General features: G+C 59.3%; 3 protein-coding genes across 12 annotated transcripts in view; 1 reads left to right on the top strand and 2 right to left on the bottom strand.

Annotated features, from left to right (window-relative positions):
* Adap1 (ArfGAP with dual PH domains 1) overlaps positions 1-3,663 on the top strand; it is a gene marked incomplete in the record, with an annotated part of 30,848 nt that extends 27,185 nt beyond the window's left edge. The window contains 6 exon segments of the mRNA XM_074075448.1: positions 75-221; positions 1,261-1,344; positions 1,619-1,681; positions 2,070-2,141; positions 2,311-2,539; positions 2,624-3,663. Coding sequence (XP_073931549.1) covers positions 75-221; positions 1,261-1,344; positions 1,619-1,681; positions 2,070-2,141; positions 2,311-2,539; positions 2,624-2,652 — 624 coding nt within the window.
* Positions 3,664-5,905: 2,242 nt separating this feature from the next.
* Positions 5,906-17,653, bottom strand: Get4 (guided entry of tail-anchored proteins factor 4). Its single transcript, XM_020169648.2, has 9 exons — positions 17,432-17,653; positions 12,780-12,858; positions 12,420-12,501; positions 11,806-11,955; positions 9,267-9,405; positions 8,140-8,280; positions 7,975-8,050; positions 7,811-7,883; positions 5,906-6,230 (listed from the first exon to the last, which is right to left on the bottom strand). The coding sequence occupies exons 1-9, from the start codon at positions 17,581-17,583 to the stop codon at positions 6,142-6,144; spliced, it is 981 nt and encodes a 326-aa protein (XP_020025237.1). The 5' UTR covers positions 17,584-17,653; the 3' UTR covers positions 5,906-6,141.
* Positions 17,654-18,285: 632 nt separating this feature from the next.
* Sun1 (Sad1 and UNC84 domain containing 1) overlaps positions 18,286-25,696 on the bottom strand; it is a 41,547-nt gene continuing 34,136 nt past the window's right edge. For all 10 annotated transcript variants that reach the window (XM_020169643.2, XM_074075376.1, XM_074075378.1 and 7 more), the window contains 6 exons: positions 24,915-25,169; positions 24,482-24,566; positions 22,475-22,590; positions 21,180-21,347; positions 19,751-19,843; positions 18,286-19,523 (listed from right to left, as the gene is read on the bottom strand). In XM_020169643.2, coding sequence (XP_020025232.2) covers positions 19,410-19,523; positions 19,751-19,843; positions 21,180-21,347; positions 22,475-22,590; positions 24,482-24,566; positions 24,915-25,169 — 831 coding nt within the window. In that variant the 3' untranslated portion in view covers positions 18,286-19,409. The remainder of the gene's footprint in view (positions 19,524-19,750; positions 19,844-21,179; positions 21,348-22,474; positions 22,591-24,481; positions 24,567-24,914; positions 25,170-25,696) is intronic.

Below are 25,696 nucleotides of genomic sequence, written 5' to 3'. Positions count from 1 at the left end.
AGAGTCCACCGTCCTGTCCCTCGAGTGTGGACAACAGCCCCTGCCCGGCACTCACGCCGGACCTTACTTCCCAGGCCAAGGAGCCCAAGGCTGTCATGAAGATTGAGCACCTGAATGCCACCTTCCAGCCAGCTAAGATAGGCCACCCGCACGGCCTGCAGGTCACCTACCTAAAGGACAACAGCACCAGAAACATCTTTGTCTACCACGAGGACGGGAAGGTGGGCGCCGGGCAGCGTGGTGGGTCCCTCAGGTGCCCCCACGCCCAGTGCAGAGCCAGGCTGGGCCTCTGGAGGGGGGGAGGCCGCGGCCATGGGGCCCGCGCTGTGGTCAGGTCTCCCGGGCTCCACAGGCGTTGCCGGGGGCAGCTGCACCCGTTGCCCACTCTTTTGGCCTTGGGCTGCCCGCCAGGCAGCAGAGAAGGGCCAGGTGTTCGGCGGAATGAGTTACAGCCATGGACGAGCTGGGGTCCCGGGGACAGTGGGCAGGTCCCAGGCTGGCTCTGGGCCACCCCATGAGGACAGAGCAGACCCTGGAGGGCTGTGGCCTGCAGGGTGGACGCACCCGGCCCTGGTAGGAAGAGACCAGAGAAGGCTGCATTGTGAAAGCCAGGCGGCCCGGCAGGGGGCAGCGGCCATGGTGGGCAGAATCTGGGAGTGGGGTGGTAAGGGCCCACGTCCAGGTTGGCCAGCAGGGCGAGTGAGTCTGCAGGGAGGGTCGGCAAGGCTCTGGGAGGGCAGGCGGGTGGCCTGGCCGGGCTTGGAGGGCGCAGCCTTAGGGCAGGGGTCAGGCTCTCGGGCAGAGCCCAGGGAGGAGGCACAGGTGACCTGGCCCCGGCTTGGTCAGGTGTCGGCAGCAATGGTTGGGTCATCCAGTCCTAGGGATGGACAGGAGGCCAGAGGCACAGGAAGGACCTTGCACGGGGACATCAGGAGTGCTGGCTGAGGAGGAGGACGGGGCGTGGCGAGGGGGCAGCTAGGACTGCAGGGAGGACATGCAGGGCTGGGCGGGGTGAGTGCTGGCTACAGAAGGAGCGAGGTGGCCAGCACAGTGTCCTGGGGTAGGGGCAGCTCGATGTCACCCCCCCTTCCCACCCCGTCCCCTGCTCTCTGTGCAGCCCTGCCCTGGTCTCTAGGCTGCCTGCGGTCTCTGCCCAGCCGCCAGTCCTCCATGGGGCCAGCTGAGCTGAGGGGTGGAGGGGTCCAGGAGGTTTGGGGGAGGCTGGGCCCGGGGACCCCCTCACCGAGCCTCGGCCCCCAGGAGATCGTGGACTGGTTCAACGCGCTGCGAGCTGCCCGCTTCCACTACCTGCAGGTGGCCTTCCCAGGGGCCAGCGATGCAGACGTGAGTAGCTGCCCTGGGGTCACTGGGCATGGGGTGGGGACGCACACGCAGGAGGTGGTCATCTCAGCCCTCTTGGCCCCTAGTCTGGGATGGGTTTGAGCCCATGGTGGGTGAGGACTGACCACAGGCATCCCAGGGCCCCAGAAATGGCCTGAGGCTGCCCAGGGGCCACACTGTCCTGCTGGCTCTGGGGAGTTTCCGCTCAGCCTCAGTGGACGGAGGACGGGGAGGGGACGGAGGGCAGGGCCGGGACTGACCACGAGGTTCTGCCCAGCTGGTGCCGAAGCTGTCCCGGAACTACCTGAAGGAAGGCTACATGGAGAAGACAGGGCCCAAGGTGGGTCCGCAGGTGGCCAGGGCGCGGGGGGTCAGGAGGGTCACTGCGGGAGGGCATGCCGGACGCAGGCTGGGGTGCTGGCCGCCCTCCCAGGTCAACCCTTCTCAGCCATCACTTTCCTGCGTGGCCTGGGCTTCGGGGTGGGCTCTGCACCCCTTGTCTGTTCGGGCTTTGGTCCCCGAATGGAGCCCACTGTCCTGGGCTCCTGGTTGGTCCCTGCCGCCTGCCCGCTGGCCCTCTTCACTGGGGACCAGCCACTGGGCACATGGTTTCGGGGGAGGGACAGACGCTCCACAGGTGCCGTGCAAGGCCTGGAATAATGGGGTCCGTGCTCCCCCTGGAGGGGCTCTGGCCGGCCGGCTGGTCACCAGGCCTCCGCACTCCGCAGCAGACAGAAGGGTTTCGGAAGCGATGGTTCACCATGGATGACCGGAGGCTCATGTACTTCAAGGACCCGCTGGTAAGGAGGCCTGGCCGGCCTCACCCGCGGGAGGCCGGGCTCCTGACCCGCGTCCAGCGTGGGCGGCGAGGAGGCGCGGGTTTGGCCTCCGGTCTCCCTGAGCACAGGTGGGCGGGAGGGGATGGGAGCGGAGGTCGCCCCCTGCCACTCCAGCCTGTCCCACGCGCAGGACGCCTTCGCCCGAGGCGAGGTCTTCATCGGCAGCAAGGAGAGCGGCTACACCGTGCTGCAGGGCCTCCCGCCGTCCACGCAGGGCCACCACTGGCCGCACGGCATCACCATCGTCACGCCCGACCGCAAGTTCCTGTTCACCTGCGAGACCGAGGCGGAGCAGAGGGAGTGGGTGGAGGCCTTCCAGAGGGTGGTGGACCGGCCCATGCTGCCCCAGGAGTACGCAGGTGAGGGGTCAGCCTGACCTCGGCCCGCGAGGGTAGGGCCGAGCGTGGCAGCTGGACAAGGCCGGACCCTCTTCCTGTTTCCAGTGGAGGCCCACTTCAAGCATAAACCCTAGCGGGGTGGCGTGGAGACCCGAGACACCGAACTCAGCTCACGTGTGGCCGTGGGGCAGCGCTGGACCGTGGGGAGCCTGGGCGCGGCCAGGGGGCCCCGGGCTGTGGCCGCTGGGACGTGACACTCCGGAACCTCACTGCAGGTGGACCCAACCGTGCTGCTGCTGACCCGCACACCTCCCTGCCCGCTGGACGCCCCCACTAACCCTCCTGCTGCCCAGCCCAGCCCGAGGGGACTCCTGGGCTTCGGGGCAGGACCGCGGGCTGGGCTGCTGTGGACAGCAGTGGCCGAGGGCTGGCCTGGCTGCTGGGGACTCACTCTGGGACCTGCCGCATGTCTCCCCCCTCCCCCACCTCAAGTATTTATTGAGCACCTGCTGTGGGTCACAGCGGGGTGGAACACAGTCTCCTCTGTCCTCCAGCTGCCCAGCCAGGGCTGCTGGGCGGTTCCCAGGACAACAGCGAGCACAAAGTGCTCCCAGGACGCCTCAGGGAGGAGTTTGGCCAGGGGCCGCCGGGCGCCATCGCAGGGCCCAGCTCCAGGAGGCGGCGAGGCTTCTGTCTGAGCGTGGGTACCCCGCGTGCCCAGCTCGGTGCTCAGCCCTGACCTGTGGCCTTTGAACCCTGTGAGGACACTGGCTGGAACCCCCAAGAGGTCGCCACAGGCAGGGGTGACCCTGCAGCCCAGCTCCCCCACCCCCACCAGGGCCCCGCTCTTGCTGCTGGCAGGCCAGTAGTTAAAGCCACCTGTTTTTATTTCTTCCCTGATGTCCTTCCTGTGCTGCTCCTGGTCACCTGCACAGCTGGGCTCCCCTTTTCTGGAACCCCGCACAGCAGGTCCTGGCTAGCTCAACAGGCCGGCTGGAGTGTGTGGATGGGGACCACCCCTGGGTGGCCCGGGTGGACCTGGCCCTGTCTGGCTGAGCTGCACCTTGGGGAGCTGGAAGAGGGTTTCTCAGGCTGGGTGTCCTGCTGCCCTGTGTCACGTCCTGGAATAAAGTGTGGCTCTAGTATGTTCCCATCTGCGTGTTGGAGGCTGGGGAAGGGTGGGGTGGAGCTGGGGACACCAGAAAGGGACACAGGAGTAACCTTAGCTCTCACAGCAGGACCCCTATAGAGCTGGCTCGACTTGGTCCTGCGGACCCCAGAGGGTCCTTTCAGGACCTGCCCATCCAGCAGAGAGCCACAGCCCAGAGGTGGCGGTTCCTAGGTCTCCCACCAAGGCCCAGGCCCCCAGGCTGTACCCCAGGCGTCCTCCCAGCCCATGCCCGTCCTGGCTATTTCTGGGGTCCCGTCCAGCACGGGGTCAGGCACCATCCCTGAATTCAGCCAGGGCCCCTCCACCTCCTGTCTGCTTTGCTTCCTGTGTCTTCCCGTGCTCTGTGCTTGCTGGACAAAGCCTCTCCCACTGAGCCGCACCCTGGCCTCCTCTTCAGATGAGGAAACTGGGGACCTGGGAGGCAAAGACCACCCAACCCCACCCAGGGGTCCCCAAGCCCAGGTTGGTGATGACACCAGTAGGGTCCCTTCTGTTCACCACTCAGGACACCTGGGCTGCCTGGTCAGGCTCACCGGGCAGCCTGGCCACACCTTCTGTAAAAGCCCAAGTCCTCAGCTGCAACCCTTGAGCCACCCACGGCAGGAGGACCAGGCCTAGGTCAGAAATGGAACCCAGACCTGCTGCATCCACCTCACTGTGGGGCCAGGCCGGCCCACGTCACAGTGAGGGTGCAAGTGTCACAGGCACCACGAACCCCACAGCACTGGCCACACAGGACAAATTTGTAACTAGTGGGGAAGATTTCTCAAAGACAAAAACACAAACCCACGGGACCCTGCCCCTTGCCAGAGGACAGAGTGCTGCCCGGCCTGACATGGATGTCACGAGGGCCATGGGACGGGGCTGTCTCATATGCTGGATGGTCACAAGCACACATACACCACAGAACACAGCGCTTTACCTTGAGACGTCCTGAGGTCTGCATGTGGCAGTTGTGCCATGCCACCTGCAGGGGACAGCACAGGTGTGCATGGGTGGGAGGGTCACCAGCAGGGGGGACAGCATGTGTACAGCATGTGTCTGGCTCCAGCTACCTGTTGTGTTCACCCGAGCAAAATCACACACAAATAAAACTTGGATTCTGCTCAACGTGTTCCCAACGCGTCAGTCGGTCAGGACCCAATCATGGTTTCAAAGCAGGTTCCCAGCAAGGGGCCCCAGCCTGGCCCAGCAGGCCCCATTGTCTTGTGCCCTGCGCCCCCTTCGGGGCCTCCCTCCCTCCCTCTGGCACAGCCCCCAGCTCTCTGATACTGTGACACCTGTAACCTGGTGGGTTTGAGCTCAGTAAACCAACATTCATTCCTAAAATCACAGCCAAGTGAACTGTGACACTTTCTGGCCATTGACCACTTTGTCTCCACAGAGGCAACCTGGACAAACCCTGGAAAACACACGCAGGACAAACTTTCTCCCAGGACCCCCAAGGCCCAGCCCCAGCACACCCAGGAGCCCCCAAGGCTGTGCGTGCTCGGCAGGGCAGGGCAGGGCGGGGCCGGGCCCAGCAGCAGGGACCCCACAGCTGACCCCCACCTGCCCGAGGCCCAGAGCCCACTCAGAAAGGACCAGCCGCAGAGCCCAGTACAAAGGGTTTATTTATACTCAACAGTTGACACAGCCTTCAAGTTCCATTTTCACAGTAAATAAGGTGTATCTCCCCCCTCCCATGCATGACCCGAAACTCTTACTTTGTGAAAAAATAAAGTGTTTCCCTTTGTAATTGTATTGGCAGCGTGGATTCCTCAGCGGTAAAGGGCGGAGCTGGTCGTTCCTGGACTGTTATTTGGTTAAATCCTGAAGTGCTGGGTTGAAGGACTTCATCACCCAGTGAGGAGGTGAAGGACGTGACAAAGTCTGCAGTGCCCTTTAAAAGTGAGGCCAGCAGGGCGGCAGCAGGGGCCACAGGGCCGAGGCTTGGGCTCACACCCAGCAGCCTGGCTGGCCACACCAGGCAAACCACGCAGGCAGCAGCCGGCCCCGAGGACCCCCATCCCACTGCTCCATGAGCCCACGTCTGAACAAAATGAGACAAGAAGCCTGCTCACCCACAGGACCTAAGAGTGCGGGTGGCTCTCACCCTGGCTGTGCTGGACACTGGTGAGAGGATGCCAAGCACACCTTGTCCAGTCCCTGACACCAGGCCGCCGTGTCACCCCGCAGCCCTCCCCAAGGAACCAGAGACAAGGACGGCAGCGGGGTGCTGCAGCAAGGCCTGTGTTTTATTGTGGGTGATCTGAAGAACACGGTGGGCGGCAGGGGCCCAGCCACACAGCGACAGGCAGGCCATGTGGCCCTCAGCCACCGTACGTAAATAGGGCAGGCTCCGCAAAGGTGGCTCCCGTCAAAGGGCCCACGGGGTTAAGGGCCGCATTCCAGGCCTCGCACTGAAACCGTCCACCGTGGTGCTGGCCGTGGTGCCTCCACGCAGGCCAGCTCAGTCCAGCTCGATGGGGCTGCTGTCGTCCTGGCTCTCCTCACCCTCCTCCTGCTCGGAGGAGCCCATGAGGCTGCTGAGCAGGTTGCCTAGAAGGAGATGGCACAGCCAGGACGGTGGTCAGCACAGGGTGGCGCCCTGCACTAGGCCTCCCTGCCCACCCAGGAGCACAGCTGCCATGGGCCCAGGTGCTCCACAGGGCAGAGCTCACCAAGCCCACACCCAGAACTCCGACCAGGGCTATGTGGGCTGCAGTGCTGGGAGCACATGTGGCCAGCGACGCCCCTGCACGACTCACACCCTGAGCCTCCAACAGGGGACTATGCAGCCAGAGGGAGAATCCCACAGCACCCGAGAGGCCAAGCCAGAGGAAGCTGCCAGCACGTGTGTCCGTGTTCCTGAAACAGACGCAGCTAAATGCCGTGCTGAGAAGCTGTCACCCTGGCACGGCGGTGGGCTTAGGCAGTATCTATCTATCTGTCCACGGCGGTGGGCTTAGGCAGTATCTATCTGTCCGAACTTGATGCCTCAAAGTCTGTAAAGCACTGAGGGAGGCAGAGCCGGTAGGAGTCCTGCACACTCTGGGTGCAGTGACCCAGCCAGGAGGACTGGGATGGCAGAAGCTCCTTCACCTGCACATCCCCTCAGCCCCAAGAAACACAGTGGTGACCTGGGGATGCAGCAGCTCTAACGCTCCCACCAGTGAACCAGCAGTATGGGGGAGGCTCAGCCTGACGGGAATGACCACTGTGCACGTCATCCCAAGCTGAGTGAGGAGCACAGGTGAGACACCTGCCATGCAGCCTGGGCCAGCTTGCCAGGGCCACTGCAGAGCTCAGGGAGACCAAGGCGGTGCCACTCCACCATAGACCACAACAGAGAAGCAGGCACCTCTGCTCACAGCGTCCACAACCAAAGGCCAGATGAACGTTAAAAAAAAAGAAAAAGGCACAGACAGGAAAGCAATTGCCCAGCATCTCACAGGGAAGCCTGAGTCACAGAGGGCGATTTGGCTATCTCTACCCAAGTCACACCCGTTAGCCCGAAGACCATTCGTCCGCAGGTCCTCCATCCAGCACAGCGCAAGGTGTCCTCTGCACACCCAGGGATGCCTGACCGTGCCGGGGTGTGGGGGGGGGGGTGTCACCTGGCACCACTGAGGAGAAGGGCATGTGCTCCACACCCACAGAGCCCCCAGCCCATGGTAAAGAGCCTGCCCTCCAAGGACACTTGGCGAGGTGGGTACTTGAAGAGTTCTGGACAAATGTGACTCAATATTCAAAAATAAAATGGAAGGACCAGGGATGCACCTCAGAGGTACAGCATGTGCCTGGTAGTATCCAAGTCCCCGGTTCCATCCCCAGCACAGGAAAAAAAACCCCGAAACACCAGAATGTGTAGGACTGCTGGAATGGCTCAAGTGGTAGAGCGCCTACCTAGCAAGTGTGAGTGAGGCCCTGAGTTCAAACCCCAGTGCCACCAAAGGCAAAAAGAACAAAGACCATAACTATTTCTACACAGGAGCTGCTGCACGCTGCCCCATCGTGGTACAGCAGCTCAAGTGCTCGGCCATCTGCGAAGGGCGTCTAGTGAAGCAGGCGTGAGCTGTGGTGGCCGGCCTGCCACACCAGGTCAGAACCCCGGCCCCCAGTGCGGTGCTGTGGCTCACCGAGCAAGCCTCCGTAGGAAGATGTCTGCTTGGGCGGCACACCAAAGAAGAGCTGTCCTATCCTGTCGAGGTACTGCAAGAGACAGAGCAGAGGTCAGAGGTCATGGGTCACCAGGCAGCGGACAGACAGGGCCACCCAGCTGGGTGGTGGACCGAGGCCTCACCTCATTGTACATTGGGTCCCTGCGCAAGGATGGCTGGTACTGCTCGCAGAGCACCGTGAACACGGCCAGCTTGCCACTGCAACAAGAAACCAGGCCATGGCCAGTGAGAGCCACACGACACCATGGGCACCAGGCACACCCACCTCCCTGGATGGACGGACTTACCCATCCACGGCCAACAGCAGAAACCAGATGAAGTTGAGCAGGGGCTGGACAAAGGGCGGCCCGTCCTCGATGGACGGGTGCTTCTGTGTGTATGTGGTGAAGACCACCAATGCGCTGCTCTTGTTCTTCAAACACAGAAACCTGGAAGTGAGAACCCAGGTGTTGGACAGAAGGGAAGGACTTGTTTCCAGACTCCCATGTGCACTACAGGATGGAAGGCCACACAGGACGTAGTCCAGTGCCCCTGCAGGCCTAATGGAGACCACAACTGCAGCGGGCTGGGGCAGGGTGGGGTGGGGCAATGCCCCAGGTGAGGAAGATTAACCTTTGGAAGGAGACACACTTGCCCAAGGGCAGAGCCGTGTCTGCTGGACCATTTGACCTGAGGCCTCTGCTTTCTCCCATAGGGCCGGGGAGGAAAACAGCTTGCAAACTCTGATGCTGTGCTGGAAGGTGGGAAGCTCTGGAGGCTTCTGGTCAAGGAGGATACTGCCCAGAGCAGCCCCAGAGGGACCAAGGAAAGGGCACAGAGGCCTTGGCCAGTACCAAGTTCAGCCCAGAAAAAAACAGCCAGCCAGACACATGACAGAGCCAGGCCGTTGTGCCTTGGGCGTTGAACAATTTCTGTTTAAAATCACAGACGTTGCTGAGGCTGGGAACGAGCCCCACCTCAAGTTCACTCTCCCACCACCCACCTGCAAAGCAAGGTTTTCCTGTAGGTGCAAACACCTGATCACAGGTGAAGGCTGTTCCTGAGAAGGGGGAGGGCTGAGGTCTGTGGACGCAGGCGCCCTGAGCAGGAGCTAGTGGGGGATGCAGACAGCCCATCGGCTTTACCAGATACTCCAACTTTGAACACAAATGGTGGCAGAGAGGGTGAAAAGGCCTGAAGCCAGATTGCAGGCCCACGGGTTGGCACCAAGGGCCGAGGCCAGGGCAGTGCAGGTGCAGCTGTCTGTGCACTGCGGTAGTAGTCGGGGAAGTGAGCTCCCACCCAGCCAGGTGCCCGGGACTGTTATAAACCCGTCTCCACCAGGGTGCGTGAGCCTGAGTCCCCTCCAGCAGGGCACAGCTGGGATGAGGCAGCCACTGGCGGCACAAAGGTCCCAGTCTTGCCGAATACCTACTGGAGCACGGCCTGGGCCACAAACATATCCACCTCGCTGCGGAAGCCACGGGCAGTGGAGTACTCCACCAGCATGTTGGCACAGCCCTCGCCATCTGCGGAGTGCAGGAAGTGGTACCGGGACTCACAGTAGTTCTGCTCTGCAAAGGCAAAGAAAACACTGCAGTCACACGCTCGTGGGAACGAGGGTGCTGTGGATGTCACCGTTCCACCTCCCGTGCACACTCCCCGTCCTTGCTAAGCCCCAGCTGACCAGGCAGGAGGCGGCCATCTGCAGTTGCTCACAGCTGCCTCAGCCACGCGGTGCTCAGGCCAAACAGCTGCACGGGGAGGCCATGTGCAGCAGCTCCATCTCAGCAGCCCTCCCGTCCTGACTCAGAGGCTGGGGAGAGGGAACCACTGTGTGCATCCCAGAGGCCACCAATGCCCTGCCTGTTTCAAACACAGATGCCATGGCAACAAAACAAAACCCTGACCACCGGCCTTCCTCCTAACCATGGGCCTTCCGTGGATAACAGCAAGGACCTAGCTGTCGAGGTGACTCAGGTGACAGGAGGGTCGCTACGTGAGGCAACAGTGTGAGACACTTTCTCAAAAATAAAACTGGGCACCAGTGACTCACGCCTACAATCCTAGCTACTTGGGAAGCTGAGATCAGGAGGATTATAGCTTGAGACCAGAGAAATTGATTGTGAGACCCCATCTCCAAAATAACCAGGGCAAAAAATGCACTGGAGGAGTGGCTCAAGAAGTAGAATGCCTACCTAGCAACTGAGAACCCGAGTTCAACCCCCTCACACACCCAGTGCCACCAAAAAACAAGTAAAGCAGAGACTGCAGGTGTGGTCAGCATAGAATGCAGGGTACGTGCCTAGCAAGCAAGAGACCAGAATCAAAACCCCAGTCTGTGGTGGGGAGGGAGGGGGAGGAGAGACAAACATGACAGTAACCCTAAGGCCAAGCTCCTTCTTTCTTCCATGGATCCCAAAAGTCAGACAGACCCTAAGGGTCCTCCAACTCTACCACCTCAGGCCCCTGGTCCTGGGCCCACCTCCTGTGAGGTCCTCACACTCTAGGCCTTTTGGCATTTGGGAATTCCATGGGGAAAAGATCAGGGCAACGAGTAAGTTGATTCTCAGTCCAGACACCTGCAGGTTAACCAAACGTTAACCAGTTGGGCAGTGATGACCACCAACCCTGCTCGGGGTGCTCAGTTTGCAACAACGTCCCCTGGAGCAGCTATGGCCCAGGTCTCAGCTCCTTGCCCATCCCCAGAGGGTAGCGACCACACTGGCTGTTCTCAGGATGGTCGCAGGGACACTGTGCCCCATTCTCAGTGGGCAGGAAGCACTGCAGACTGGATGGGACATCCAAGCCCATCTCACTAGAACATCTCCTGGGTGGCTGCATGCACAACAGGAGGCCTGACCCATGGAGCAGGCAGCAGACAGGAAGTGGCACAGCCTGCTCTTGGCAGTACAGGAGGAGCTGGCCTCCAGAAAGGCAGCAGAAGCTCTGCAGTGCCCTCCTCAGGTCAGGGTGGAAGGCGGCCATACAGTGGCTTCACCCTGAAGGAATGGGGAGGGCAGGAGAAAGGAGCCAAGCTGCAGGTGTCCACTGCTGGCAGGGTCCTGGGGAGAGGACAGGTTCCCTGAAGTGTCTGGGCTTTGAGTCATTGAAATCTGCATGTTCTCAGTCACAAGGCACGGTGTGCCAGGCACCGAGGAGGGGAACAGGTGGCACCTCAACCCCACCCCACAAGGTAGATGGTCCCCTCCCCTAGCCTGTCTCCAGGGCTGGCTTCTGCCTCACAATGGAGTTGCACAGCAGTGCTACTCATGTCCAAGGTGCCTGGCCCGTGGACACCCAGACTTGTCTGCTGGATGGATGCATGTGGACCACAGCAGCTGCTGGAGGAGTGGCCACCTGAGGCCCGCTCACAATGCGCTCTGCCCATTTTCTGGAGGGATGTGCGTCACCTCTGGCCAGACCTTTGACTTTCTGGGGCTCATCGAAGGAGGGTGCTCCTATGCCCCTCGCAGCGTCACCTCTCCCAGAATGGGCGGCCATGGCAGGTGCGGCTGCCTATGCTGACCGCAAAGGCAAAGACCTGCTGAGGGCAAGAGTGTTGTCCTATGCCAGGGCCCTCAGGAGCCCCAAGGATGCCAGACCCAGAACATCAGCCACCCCACAACCCTCACAGGGCCAATACTCCCACAATCGCCTTGCCAGAAATGAGGTGAAAGAAGGGCTACAGGGAAAAGGCTGGTCCAGAGGAGGAAGGCATGGAAACCATGGGGCTTGTGGCCTCTGCGAGATAGGGGCCTGAAGTCAAGAGCCCACCGACAGGCGCCCTGGAGCCACCGTGGAGGTGCCATAGGCAGAGAGATCTGGTTCAGCCAGCAAGGGCAAAGTTGACCTCCATCACCTGGAGTCCTCTCCTCCCTGTCAGCAGCAGACGTGCCACCCTGGAGGACGAGCCTCAGAGAGCTCGGCCCAGCCAGGCTCCCGTCCCCACACATGCCCGGCCCCAGGCCTACCTTTCCAAAGGGTGAGGGCCAGCAGCTGGTGGAGTCGGGGGTGGCCCAGTTTCCCAGAACCCCCACTGGACCATTTCAAGGCTCTGGACACAAAGGCCACTCGCTCTGGAGAGTTGGGGTCCATCAAGCTGAACACCTTTGCCAGATTCTCTGAAAAAACACAGACCCAAGGGGCCGCTGCACAGCCATGTCACAGCTTATGAAGCCCCTGCTGGGTAAGTGGGTGTCCTGTGCATGTCCCTGGGTTCTGGGCTGTCCAGAGTCACCCCAGTTGACCCGTCCACTGCTGAGCTAGGCTGGGATGGGTAAGGGCACCCACCTCAGCAGGCTGGGGGGCCAACTGCTGTGCACACGTGCAGGTGGCATCCGTGCAGGCTGGGAACATCCCCAACAAAGCTTGCACGCCCATTCCACTAGCCACATGCCTGGGGCATTCAGGTGGCACGGTCACTGTGGCTGAGGAGTCACCCACCACAGCAGCAATCCCACAGCGCCAGGGACCCACAGGCAGGCACGGACGAAGTGAAGGGCCTGGGGAGGCCGGCACTAGCAGCCACCCTGGCAGCCTGCGGGGCAGAGACTCAGGGCACCGCACCCCCCAGCAAGGCCCGCACCGAGTAAGTCGTCGCCCACGTCTGCTTCCGCCTTCTCCAGGGCCTCCAGGACCAGCATGCATAAGTCTGCAGCGCTGTTTTGCTGCAAGACAGACAGAAAGACCAAAGCCAAACGTCAGAAACTAAGGCCAGATTCACTCAGAACAGCAGAGATATAGCTGCTCACGTGCGGACACTGGCCATGGGGACAGTGACAGACATCTGCTCTGCACACGGACGAGCAATGTGCAAAACCGACCATCCCTGGAGAAGAGAGCAAAGCGCCCACAACCAGGGACAGAGCCAAGGGCAGTGTGGTGCCCCACCAGGCCTCTCCTCACCGCTCCCATTTCCTTTCCTGCTCAGGCAGGAGCACCTCACCTGGCCGTGGCTGAAGAACAGCAGCGCTCCTGAGTACATGAGCTCCCGGGCCTCGGCGTGCTTACTTTGGGACATGTACCTGCAAAAAGGGAGGCGTGAGTGGGACGTGCACCACGCAGTGGCCTGCAGAGGGCACTGGAGGGCTGAGGCTTTATGAAAGCAGGGTGTCCAGGGACACTGGACCTTTCTTGGTCCCACAGTGGGCTTGGATCGGGCTGAAGGGATCAGCAGATCCACTGAAGACAAAGGGCAGGCAGGGCACCAGTGCCCAACATGCCACAAGCCAGAAAGGAGCCCCTCTCGAGCAGCTCAGGCCGAGGGACCTGGGGTGAAGCAGGGGCAGGGCAGGGCAGGACCTGCATGCAGAAGCCAGGGACATGGACGTGTCCTCTGAGAACAAAGGGCTGGTCTGTACGCAGCAGACCAGGAATGTGGGCTCTAGGACAGAGGCTTGGGGACAATGACAGCAGAGACTGCAGTACCATAAGCCATGGCCTCCTCTAGAACACCACCTGTCTATGGCTGCACCTTGTTCTGGAGGACGGCCTGGGCTCTGTCCTATAATGAGAGGGATGCTGAGAACTGAGAGCGACCACTAGACGCCTGTACCACCCTTCATGTGTGGGAAACAGGGGGCAGGGCTCAGCTCTCCTGTGGCCTTAGAGCGCCCAGTGGAAGAAGTTTGATTTCATGTCACTCAGGCACACAGCGGCCCTTAGTCAAGCGAGCCCAGCACACCTCACCTCACCACGGCCAGAGAACACAGTGGCCTGCCTCTCAGCCACAACCCCCTGGACAATGCCTTGTTTCATGACCGAGAAGTCAGTGGCACAGGCAACTCTGATGCAGCCAGACTGACATGCCATGCTGCCTCAGACCTGGGAGCGTGTCGTCCATGTCACCAGGACACACAGGTTTCAGGGATGCACAGAGCTGGTTGTGCAGTCAACCATGAAGACCAACTGCCAGACCCCTCCCAACACCATAGCAGCACTTGCTGGACATAGGCCCCCACAAGAGACCGCACGTGGCTGCTGGAGGGGTGGGCCCAGTGGGCCACCACCAACACCTGACAAAGAAGCCACCAGCCAGGGCTGGTCAGCACTGCTCTTAAGGGTGATCAGTGGGGGGGGTCACAAGGGCCATGACCCAACTCAGAGGGTGCAAGAGCTGCCCTGCACTCTGGGACCTGGCTCTGCCCTTCCACTCAGCCAGATGCCTGGCACTGCTGTGGGGTTTTTTGAAAAAGTGGTGTGCTCAAGGCTCACGGCCTCATCCCAACCTACGTGGACACAGGCTGTGGGCACTGTCCCCAGGTGACAGTCTCTGGTCTGGTCAGCCCATGACACTAGACTTCTCAGCTCTTCTGCCTGACACTCACTTAGGGAAGCCATGGAGAAAACAACTCTGGAAAGGCAGATAAGCCTCCCAGGGTGGCCGGGCACTACTGAGGCTTCGAGGTCACGGAGAGGCAGAGATGGTAAACGGAAAGGCTTCTCTGTGCACACGGTGTTGGAACTTCCCCCCCGGGAAGCCCTACCTCACTGAAAATGCCTGTTCCCAGATTAAGAAGAGCTAGAGAGTATGAGTCCTCAGTGAGACAAAATCTAACTTCTTCCACTGGGTGCCCCAAGGCCACAGGACAGCTGAGAGCCCTGCCCCCTGCAGCCGGCAACCTGGACGCCAGACAATGCCCCAAAAGCACCTTTTACACGCTGATGTGGGTGGGTGCCCCAGATGCTCTTGGGCAGCCCCGTCTTACCCACAGGCCGTGGTCTGGCTTTCCTGTGCCATTATGTGAGAAATGACCAGACACAGAAAGTCAATACGACACCACCTGTGACGAGTGTACAGAGGCCAGACAAAGGCAGCACAGCTTGTAGACACCTCGGCCTAGGCCGTATTCTCACTGGACAGAAGCTGGCCTGCCAGGTGCTGAGCAGCCAGCACAGGCACCCAACGACAGCTCCAGTGAGCTTGAGCTACAAGGCCTGCCGGGCTCAGCTGCTCAGGCCCAGGCAGTATGATTGATGGCACTAAGGCAGGCAAGCTCTGGCTCCACAGTCCCACCTCTCACTGGCTCATGAAGACACAAGCTTCTCGAAAGGTCTACAAACACTACACCAACACTGCAGCCCCCAAGGCAAAGGCCACTCTGGCAAAGCTGTCACCAGAGCCATTTTGTGACTCTTCCAGGAAGCAATGATCCACAGGCCCGCAGAACTGACTCCCTGTGTCTAGACAGAGAAAAGTCTAAAGAACCAATGTGACCATAGCTGGGACAGCGGCTAGCAGCTCCAAGGTGGCCAGGTGTAGCAGAATCCCCACAACCCTGTAGGACACAGGGACCCGTGAGATCCTTCTGCTGTTTTTTCCATTTCTTCCCCTCCTCCACCTTCACTGCCATGGCTGTTTTGATATTCACAACATGGAGTACGACACAGCAACAAACACGAACCTACAGACACAGTCAATTACAGAAGCCAGTAGCGGCCAGGTGCAGCAGTTGGAGGCTGGCCCCAGGCAAAAACGAGGCCCTACCTGAAGAAAGCAAGGGGCCAGGGGTCTGGCTCAAGTGGTAGAGCACCTGCCTCGCAACCACAGGGCCCCAAAGGTGAACCCAGTACCTCAAGATGAAGGAAAAAAGTCAACAGAGAGAAAGTGCGTGACCAGTGACTACAGCCCACGGCTGCCTGGTGAGGGCAGGAAGGCCAGTCCTAGGGTGGACATGTTGGGGTGACTTGTCTTCAGCATTTCCATCAGTGAGTCTCACAAATGTGTTCCAATGTCAAAACCCATCACACTGCTTTCTTTTCTGAGGTACTGGGGTTTGAACTCAGGGCCTCATGCTTGCTATGGGAGTGCGCGACAATTTGAGTAACTCTGCCAGCTCCTTTTTGTGTAGGTATTTTTGAGATACAGTCTTTTACTTTGCCAGGGCTGGTCTCAAACATCGATCCTCCTGATTGCCTCCTCCTCCCGAGTAGCTGGAATTACAAGAGTGAGCCACTGGTGCACCGCCAACCTGCACAGTGTAAATTGCAAATATACACGTACTGATGAAAAGACTCTGAAGTGCCACGTGGGGGTCATGACTTCTCCAGTGGCCCCATGGGAACTGCCTGGAAGGATGGGGCAGCTCCACAAGACCTCCGGGGGCCCTGTGTGGCAAGTGCCTCCACTGAGTCACCTCCCTCATTCCCAAGTGACAAGGGAAGCCGAGGCTCAGAAACACGACCAAGAACGCAGAGGAGAGGTGGCTGGGCCCTGCTCACCTTGGTGGGTAGAAAGCAGATAGGGTGTGGACGTTACAGGTCACACACACCCTCCCTCAAGGGACTCATCTCTGAGATGCTAAGTTGACAGCAAGTGCCTAGTCACGGCACAGCTGACCCAACGCGGGGATCGGGTGATTTGGGGAAGATCCACTTTGCCATTAATCACAGGCAAACGTTTACAAATCCTCAAGAACAGATGCCAGGGCATGCCCCGGGCTGCACAGAACGGACGCTGGCCTCTGGGTCACTGCACAGCCTGGTCCTTCAATGGTCAGACTTGCGGGATCACAACTCAGGCCACTTGGAAGGCCGTGTCCAGAGACAGCTCCCCTCACTGTCGCCATCAATCATTAGGACCTGCTGCTGCTAGAGCTGAAATTAGTTTCCAGGCTCCTCCCTGGACGGCGAAACGGCCGAGCTTGCAAACAACACAGGCATTGGCCACAGGACCAGCACGCCAGCTACAATCTGAACGGCTCGTGGTGCCAGGGTCCAGAACCAGTGGCCCTCCAGGTCACTTGAGACACGAGGAGAAAGGAACATGCCTGTGAGCCTCGGTCCTGACCCCAGGCTCTTGCTAATCCTGGCCGTCCACAAGGCCCATCACCCACCCCTGCCAAGCCCACAGCCCGCGCAGCGTTGTGGGAAGGGGCTGTCTTCCCATGTCTGCCCAGTTGTCGCCTGCCTGGTGCCCCTTGTGTGAAGGAGCAGGGCCAGCACTCAGGCCACCCAGGGGTTGACCGTGGGGACAGCCCACGGTGCTCAGGGACCCCGAGTGATGGCGATGGACGGCTGGCATCGTCTGGCAGGCTGACACTCGCAGACACGGGGCAATGGCTCATCTTGCCGGCCTAAGTGGGGACACCCTGGGACATGCAGGGCACGCAGCCCTCACATGGCGCCTCCAGGGTCAAGGCTGGCCACACTGGAGGTGGCACGGCCTCTGCACCCTGCAGTCACTGGCCACAGAAGCGGGAGTGACCTGGCCAAGCAGCTCTGAGACCAGGACCCAACTGTCCGTGGGAAGAGGGGGAGGCCGGGAAGGAGGAAGACAGAAATGAGACGAGAGGAGGCTGGGGAAGAAGGAGGCCAGAACTGAGACCAGAGAAGGAGGAAGCCGGGAATGAAGAGGCCGGGGAAGGAGGCCAGATGAGGCCAAGTCAGGAGGCCAGGAACGGAGAAGGCAGAGAGAGACCAGAGGAGGAGGCCAGGAGCGACGAGGCCGGCGGGGAAAGAGTCCACAGCCCGCCGCCCCCGCCACGGCTGCCCGCGACAGACAGCGGCGCCGGCCAATGGGGGCGCGGGGCGCCGCGGCGCGGCCAATGGGCGTCGGCGGGGGCGGGGCCTCGGCGGCAAGCCACCGCCCGCGCCCACCTGAAGAAGAGGGTCCGGTACATCTGGTGCGCCTCGTAGTAGTCGCCCTTCTCGACGCTGGCGCGCAGCTTGCCCTCCACGCGCTGGACGCCGCCGCGGTTGCGGGCGCCGTTGCGGGCGCCCTCCTGCTCCGCCATCGCCGCCGCCGCCATTGGCCGGCGCTCCGCGCAGGATTGACGCTGTCGCAGGCGCGGTCGGCGGCGCCTCCCGGCTTCCGTCCCTGCGGCCGTGCGACGCCCTCTACGGCGGCCGCGAGGAGCCACGTAGAGGCGGGGCGGGTGCGCTGCGGCCGGCACGTGACCAGGGGCGGGGCCACGTGCCCCGGGCTGGGCCGCGGGCGGCCGCGTGAACGAAGACGGAATGACGTGCGCTGGGAGCCCGCGGGCGGCCACGTGAGCGCGGCCCGGTCCACGTGCTCTGAGAGCCCGGGAACGGCCACGTGAGCGCGAGCGTAGCTACGTAAGCGGCGTGCTTACGCAGGCGGGGCGGGGCCACGCGTCCAGGGACGCCCTGCTCGCGCCTCTGTGCGGGCGGCTCGGGCTGCCGGCCGGCGACACTGACCCAGCTCCCCGCGGCCCCCGCCAGCTCCACGACACGCTCTGGACCCCGGGCTCGCGGAGCTGCTTGGGAGCCGGCGCCCCGCCGCACGCCTGCCCGGGCGCGGCTGGGGTCCCAGCGGCGACTTGAGCAAGCGGTCCTGAGGACGCGGCGCTCTGCGGCCGCCCTGCCTCCAGGGACAGCGTGTCCCCGTCACCGAGCACCTTTCGCTTGGTGCACACGCTGGCCCACGCCGGCCAGCTCTCCGCTCCTCCCGGGGACGCCCTCCCCAGGCCCCAGGCAGAAACAAGACGAAGTGAGAAAAAAAATTAAGTTTATTTTCGCTTCAAATATCACATGCACTTTTAAAAATTAAAACTCTTTATTTAAACATCTCAATAGTCGCATCAATTTGGTGCAATAGAAGCACCAAAGACAAGTGTTTTGAAAAGCATTTACAAAAATACATTGCACAAAGTCCTATCCCGCATCTTTAAAAATAAATATTCAAAATATCTCCACCCCAACTCCCAAATTTAGTTGTATGTAGAAATTCTGACTTACACGTGTTACCTGCACTACACAAAGCTCTGCCCGGTCACCTGATGGGATGCATGGGCGCCAGCCACGCTGGGACGCTGTATGCGGGGCACATGCTCCCAGGCCACTCCTAGAACCCCCCGACCCTTTAAGTGCCTTGCAGGTATCACAATTGTAAAGCCTGCGCATAAAATAGTCTATTAAATATTAGTTATAACCAAAATGAGTGTCACAGGGGTCACGCGAGAATGGCCAGCGGTGGTGAGGGGCCCACCGTGCTGGTCCTGAATGCCTCCCGAGGGTGGCACTTAGTGTTCCCTTCAGTACAACACAGCAAGGCCTGAGGCCACCACAGGGTGACATCTCCTGGTTCCTGTTTGTGCTGGAGTCCTGAGATCTATGGACAACACTATGTTCACTTCAGCAGACTCACCTCACCCTTCCTGGACACTTGCTGGTGTCCCTTAGTGTATCAGCCGCGTCTGAGTGTATCAGGAGCAGACCAAGTGGGGACCACAGTGCCGTCCCCCCCCCCCCCACCAGGGACCACAAGGCCAGCAGTGAAGGAAGGAAAAAATCCCACCCTGAGGGAAGGGGTTGGACTGAAGATCTGGTGACAATTTTCCCTGAAAGAAATGTGTGGCTTTAGCCAATGGAACACGTGAAGTCCCTGTGGGGACACAGCAGCTCAGTGTCACGGCTTCATGCTAAAGGTCTGGGCTCCACCTTCTCTGCTCCATGTCAGGCTCGGTCAGTCCCCACCCGTGAGTGCTGAGGACATACATTCAATACACCCCTGCAGCAAGACTCCCACGAATGTCCCCTGCAGCCCTGGGTGTTCATTTATTTGGGGGTGCCGGGTCCGGCCCCTGCTATATACACACATGTACAAGGCGGCCCTCTACTTGGCGGGCTCTCCGTGGACTCTGAACCGGTAGAGGCAGGTGTACTCGGGGTGGCCCCAATTGGACAAGACCCGGAGCTCCACGATCTGGAAGGCTCTGTCAAGCTGCTCCTGAAATTGCGGAGAACCCACTAATTTCTGGTCACCAGCCCTGAGTCTCACAGACAACAGGTAAGGACGCAGAGCTCGGGTGACAGCACAGGTGACCCTGGTGCCCTGTTGTATGTTGATGAGCAGGGTTGGAGCAGATCCGTCTCCCTCCTCCGTCCCAGGTGACCTCCTGCCCCTGGGGCACACCTGGACACTGGCTTCTGTGCGCAGAGAGGGGCTGTGCTTACCAGTGTGTGGAACATCTGGAGCGAGTCCCCGTCCTGGTCATAGGTGAACTGCCCCAGCAGGTGTCCCTGTTCTTGGTACTCACTCTCCAGTCCCTGAGACAAGACAGACCACAGCATCAGCCACACCAGCCCAGGATCAGGTTCCCCGCCTCCCCAGCAATGCCGAGGCCTCCCTGGAGGGCCGTGGGCAGGTGTGGCCACTCCCCTTGCAGAGGTGAGTTAAGACTAGCGAGGTGCAGCTCAGCATGGCCCCGGTGGCCCTCACTGCTCAGGCGACACTAGCAGGGTGAGGACAGAGGATGACGCCAGGCCTGGGCTGAGCAAGTGGCTCGAAACACAGAGCTTCAGCATGGGAGGGGGAGGTGGTGGATGCTGCTGAGGGCAGCAGCGGCGTGACTGTACTGATCCCACTGCACCTAGAAATGACTCCTAACAATGGCTACCTTCTACCCCAACCCAGTAAAACTCAACAGAAAGTACAGGGCTGCCAATGTCTGTTTCAGGATGGGGGAAGGGCTAGCCTAGCTAGGCATGAAAACTGCCACACAAGAAATCGGGGCAAGGAGCGGATGCCGCAGCCCATGATGGCAGCAACTGCAGGAGGTATGCCAATGACACCCGATGAAAAAGACGGCGTGAGTCCCAGAGAGCACCACGAGGCGAATGACCCCAGGACGTGGCTGAGAGAGCTGCGCCCTGAGTGGGTTGTAGACAGCAGGCCAGCTCGGTGTGCAGTGGCGTTGGGGAGTGCAGCCACCACGAAGACAGCTGAACTTCTGCGGCTTCGTGAACAGAACTGTATCAACTGCGTTTCTTAAGGTTTTTTTTTTAAAAACAGGTTCTCACTGTGTGGTAGCCCGGTCTGGACTCCCGCCTCAGCCTCTCAATTATCTGGGATTATAGGTGTGCATCACCACATCTGACTTCAAGTACATTTTTTAAAGGGCAAAAAGAGAAATCAAAGAATGCCACAAGTAACAGTGGCTTTTGTGCAGGTGCTGGGTTACAGGCGTTTCCTCACGTTCTAGTGCATTCTTACACATTTTACAGGAAAACCTGGAGGCAGGAGCAAGACGATTCCAAGTTCAAGGCTGGCCTAGGCTACTCAGCGAGTAGGGCTGGGATGTGGCTCCGTGGCAGAGCCCTGTCTTTGCAAAACGCCCTGGATTCCGTGCCCACACCGTAAAGAAAACCAGCTAGAGAACAGAGTCCTCAAGCCAGGTGCATCTGACTGGTGCTGTTGGCATGGCACAGGAACTGGACTGACCACCTGCCTCCCTCCCTCATGGGAAGAACGAGAATATCTCCAGACACTGAGTCAGCCAGGGCAGAGCGAGAGGAGAGAGCTGCCGCTGTGACATGGGTGCCACCAGCTTCTGCGGCAGGCGTCTGGGGGAACTCCCAGAAGGGACAAAGTCTGTGCACTCACGTAGACCGCAAAGTCCTTGGGGGCGCTGGAGATGCTGCCGGTCGGTGACAGCGTCTTTGGTATGTGCTCCATGGTAAACGTGGTTGGGCGGATCATCACCGACAGTCGCACCACCAGGTAACCCTGGGAGCCTCGGAATGCCCAGCAGTTCCCTGGGTATATGTCAGGCTGGGGAAGGTGGACAAGCTCTTAACCACTTATAAAACAGAAGCATTAAAAGACTGGTAATACCAAAATAACAGAATGTGTGCACGGTAGAAGCTCATGAATCCAGGTGATGGCGCACCCCTGTAGTCCCAGCGCGTGGGAGGCTGAGGCAGAATAATCATGAATTGGAGGCCAGCCTGATGTACATAGCAAGACCCCGTCTCAAACAAGAAAAAAAATCCCGTCATACACTCTGGGAAAGGCACTGCCATGTGTGCATCTAACACCTACATTTTGTGACAGCAAAAAGACCAAACCCACAAGGACATGTGCACGTCCTTCCAACACAGGGAAACTCAGCTGCTCCTTCCACCCGGGCAAAGATTTTTCTACGTTACAAAGCAACAGGACCGTGCAAACTATGATGCTGGGGGATCTTGTGAAATGTGTATTTGGTCTGCACCGTCTGCTGGCTCAACTCCTACAAGTCTTGGTGACGGATTCTGTTTGCTAATGAGCCAGCTGGTGTCCGAGGGCCTCAGGTGGCCTCAGGATGGGGCTGGTCACCAGGACCAATGCAGGTTCACAGAGCTGGGACTTTCAGCCTCTGGGGAAAGGAGAGGGATGATGGCTGAGTAACGTGACCAACTGTGCTGGTTATGAAGCCACCATAGAACCCAGAAGGACAAAGTTCACAGGAGATGCAACTTTGTGGCTCCAGGAGGGTGTGTGGGACCGGCAGGAACGCCCTACACATACCATGCTGCTTCCTACACAATACCTACAAAGCTTAACTTTCTTATTACATGAGCCTGAGTTAAAGGCTGGGAGTCGGCACCTACTTAGCAAGAGTGAAGGCCTGAGTTCAAACTCCAAACACATCGAGGCTGAAAGTCCCATTTTCTGATTTCCAGTGTTTGAGGAGGACTCAAACTTGTAACAGTGTCCGTGTTAAATGGATGAGGTTAGTTAGGCGGGCAGAGGCGACGCTGCAGAGCTACAGATCACACTTCCTGGTGATCCTGACCCTACAGGGGCCAGACCTTCAAATGTCTGTCAGAGGCTCGCTGCCGCCGCACACCAACTCTGAAATGACCCGGGTCTGACTTTCCCAAATTACAAACCCCAGGTACAGAGCTCTCCCTCACCTGGATCACCACGCGGGGCGACTGGGAGAAGTACCACAGCGGGATCCCGAACAGGCTCAGCAGCGCCGTCGTGGTCTCGTAGGTCTCCGAGCACCGGGTGCTTAAGACGCTGCCGCCTAGGACACAGGGCGCGTGCTCGTCAGCGCGTGGCCCGGCAAGCAGGAGGCAGCTCAGTGGTCCGAAAATGCTCAAGCCCTTCCCGCGGGAGAGCCTTGGGCTTCCTCAGCGCTGCACAAACACAGCATACGTACGGACAGGGTGCCTCATGCTGCTGAGACTGGTGGACGTGTCCTCAAGCACCTCTGTCGTGTGGACTCACAACCCTGACTGCCAGCGCTCAGATGCACTGTGCAGCTGCTGCTGACTGCACGCCCGCCTCTTAACCTACTACCCACTTCACTTTTCCTTCAGTCTTCTGGCAGTAATGGGACTGAATGCAGAGCCTCGAGCTTGCTAGGCAGACGCTCTTGAACCACACCCCAGTCCTTTCTGATGTAGGTATTTTTGAGGTAGGGTCTTTTGTCCAGGCCACCTCACACAGAGCTCCTGCTGCCTACGCCTCCCGGGTAGCTGGGATCACAGCTGGGCACCACCGAGCCTGGCCCTCACTTCACTTTTTCAAAGCTCAGTGCAATACTGGGCAGCGGTTCTGAGTGAACCTCCCGTTTTTCTAAATGGAGAATCGAGTCCCACAGCAGTGCTGTTATCAGCAGGTGAGCTTTACAGGGCCTGCCTGATGGGCCATGGTGACAAACTGTAATGACTGTACCAACAAAAAGGAAAATGCCAGGGAGCAGCGAGTCACTGTGTACACTCGAAAATACGACATTTAATAAAGAGAAGCAAAAACAACTTCCATCTGCCCCACTGCAGGATCCACAAATAAACAGGCTTGTGTTTGAAGGAGCAATGGCCCTGCAACTGCCTGGGTGTGATGACCCCTTAGCACCCATTCCACAAATTGAGTCTCTGCCATGACTCTGACTTGGGACCACCCCATGTCCTGAGAAGTCTCTGCTGACTGAGGAGGGCTGCAAGGGTTTGGGAACTGCCAGCAGCATGGCCTTATGGCGTCATCGGGTTCTGGGTCAGTGACACCCAAATCTGCCAGGACCAACAACAATGACAAGGATGGCCCAAATGTCAAAATTGAAGTGTCATCTGATGCCTCTGAGCTGAGAACTTACTTCTTAAGTCACTCAACTTAACTTTCAAAACATAACTAAATCTAAATCAATTCCCTCAAAGTCCTTTTAGACAAAACGTGGAGAATTAGTGGCCTTGCTGACCACCACCAGCATCTGAACTGACTGAGTCCACATCCCAGGGGGCTCGCCCATCACACCAAGGTCTCCGGGACAGAAGACTGGACCCCACTCCAGCTGTTTCAGCAGCAAGTCTCGCTTCCTCTGTGGGACACCTGATTGTGGTCCCTCCTCCAGGACCTCGCCCTCCTGCAGTGTCCCCTCTCCCAGGACTCCACCCTCCAACACTGTGTCCCCCCGGCCTGGCCCTCCTGCACACCCCAGTGTCCACAAGCTCCGTATCTTCCAAGACATGACAATGTCCACTACCCCTCACCTGCAGTTCCTACATTTTGAAAATTCAGAAAACCACATTTTGGTGGCAAAGCCTCCCTGAGCTGACCCACACTAAGTTCAGCGGTGTGTGGTTCCAAAGCCACCACCAGTGTGGGTGGAACAGCGGTTCCAACTTCCTGATGTGCTGGGCCACACTTGGGGAACCAGGTAACACCCATCCTGCTCCATGGCTAGCCTGCTGTCCTGCATGTGTTCTCTCATAGGTACTCAGCACACAGCCCAGTCACGACCCCCAGGACCTCACTCAGTGCAGCACTGTGCAAGGCCTGGGGGCCTGTGCCCAAAAGGTGACTGGTCATGGAGAGAAGCATTAGGACTCACGGGGTGCAGGATACACTCCATCCTTGGCCAGCTCCTTATGAATTTCGAGTGTCCCCTCCTGCCACTAACATGCTCATTCACTCACCTCCAGACTCCAGGGCAAAGTCCACCATTCCAGTCTTGTCTTGGGAATACAGCTTCAGAGCATTGTTCACAATGACCTGTGCTTGCTGGATGGACAGTCAGATGAACAGTGGCAACAGGAGGCCAGCACCAGGCAACAGAGGAAACTTATGGTTAGCACCAAGACAAAGGCCAGGAACCCAGGACACTTGGGCAACATGCCTGGGGTGCTATCACTAGGGCTCAGACATGTCACAGCAGTTCTCTGGCTCCACCAACATGAGGAAGGCAGGGATTAGACCTCAGGGCTGTGCTGTGGGAAGCCGGGAGACTGATGTGTGGCTGACAGCTTGAGGAAATTTTAGGAGGGTGACAAGAGGACAGGACGGCACTCCAAGGTGCAGCATGGCAATGACAGTGGCTATGTGCTCCTTATGCTGTGTGGCACTACTCACCGCTTCTGTGATTCCTGAGATCCCTGCCTCGCTCACAGCAGACACGATAGCTTCAGATGTTGGGGCCCGTCCTGTCACTGTGATGTGGTGGGTGACATTCTTCAGCACCTGTAGCTCCAGGTCTCGTAACAACACTTGCAAGTCATCCTTGCTCACGAACCGAGAAGAAAGCTTGTGCAGTAGCCCCTCGAGGGGGCCGTCATGCTGGTCCTCGGAAAACATAAGCCGGATGGTATCTCTGACCTGGGCATCCACCTGCCGGGACATCAGTAGGCAGCAGTTGAGGGTCCTATGGCCACTAAGCCACTTCACAGCATCACCTTAGATGCTCCAGAAGCATGTGTTTGTAAAACAGACAACCTAAATGTGACGCCATTTCCCCTTCATAAAAACTCAAGATCTCTGAATGCCTTACAGAGCCAGGAACAGCAGCAGCGTGCAGAGAGCTGAAGACAGAGGGGTGAGCACTGCCTGGCAGCTACTGCTCCTACTCGGGGCCCCCAGCACGCAGCCCCACAGATGAGACACATCTGGTTTGGTAGTCATAAAACTAGTGTCAGATGTGACTGAATGGATGCTGACCAGGCCTGGGTGTGTCATCACGCACACCTCGTGTGCAAACCCCTTGCTTCTTTCTCAGGAAAGGAGATGAGAACAGCACAAGAAAGGCACCCTGTCCCCTCCATGTCCATACCCTGTCCCCTCAATGTCCACACCCTATTCACACTCTGTCCCCTCCATGGCTAGAAAGGCACCCTTTTCCCTCCATGTCTACAGGCCTC

Source organism: Castor canadensis, chromosome 6, assembly GCF_047511655.1.
Source record: "Castor canadensis chromosome 6, mCasCan1.hap1v2, whole genome shotgun sequence".
NCBI classification, from domain to species: domain Eukaryota; kingdom Metazoa; phylum Chordata; class Mammalia; order Rodentia; family Castoridae; genus Castor; species Castor canadensis.
This window is presented reverse-complemented; position numbering and strand designations above follow the sequence as displayed.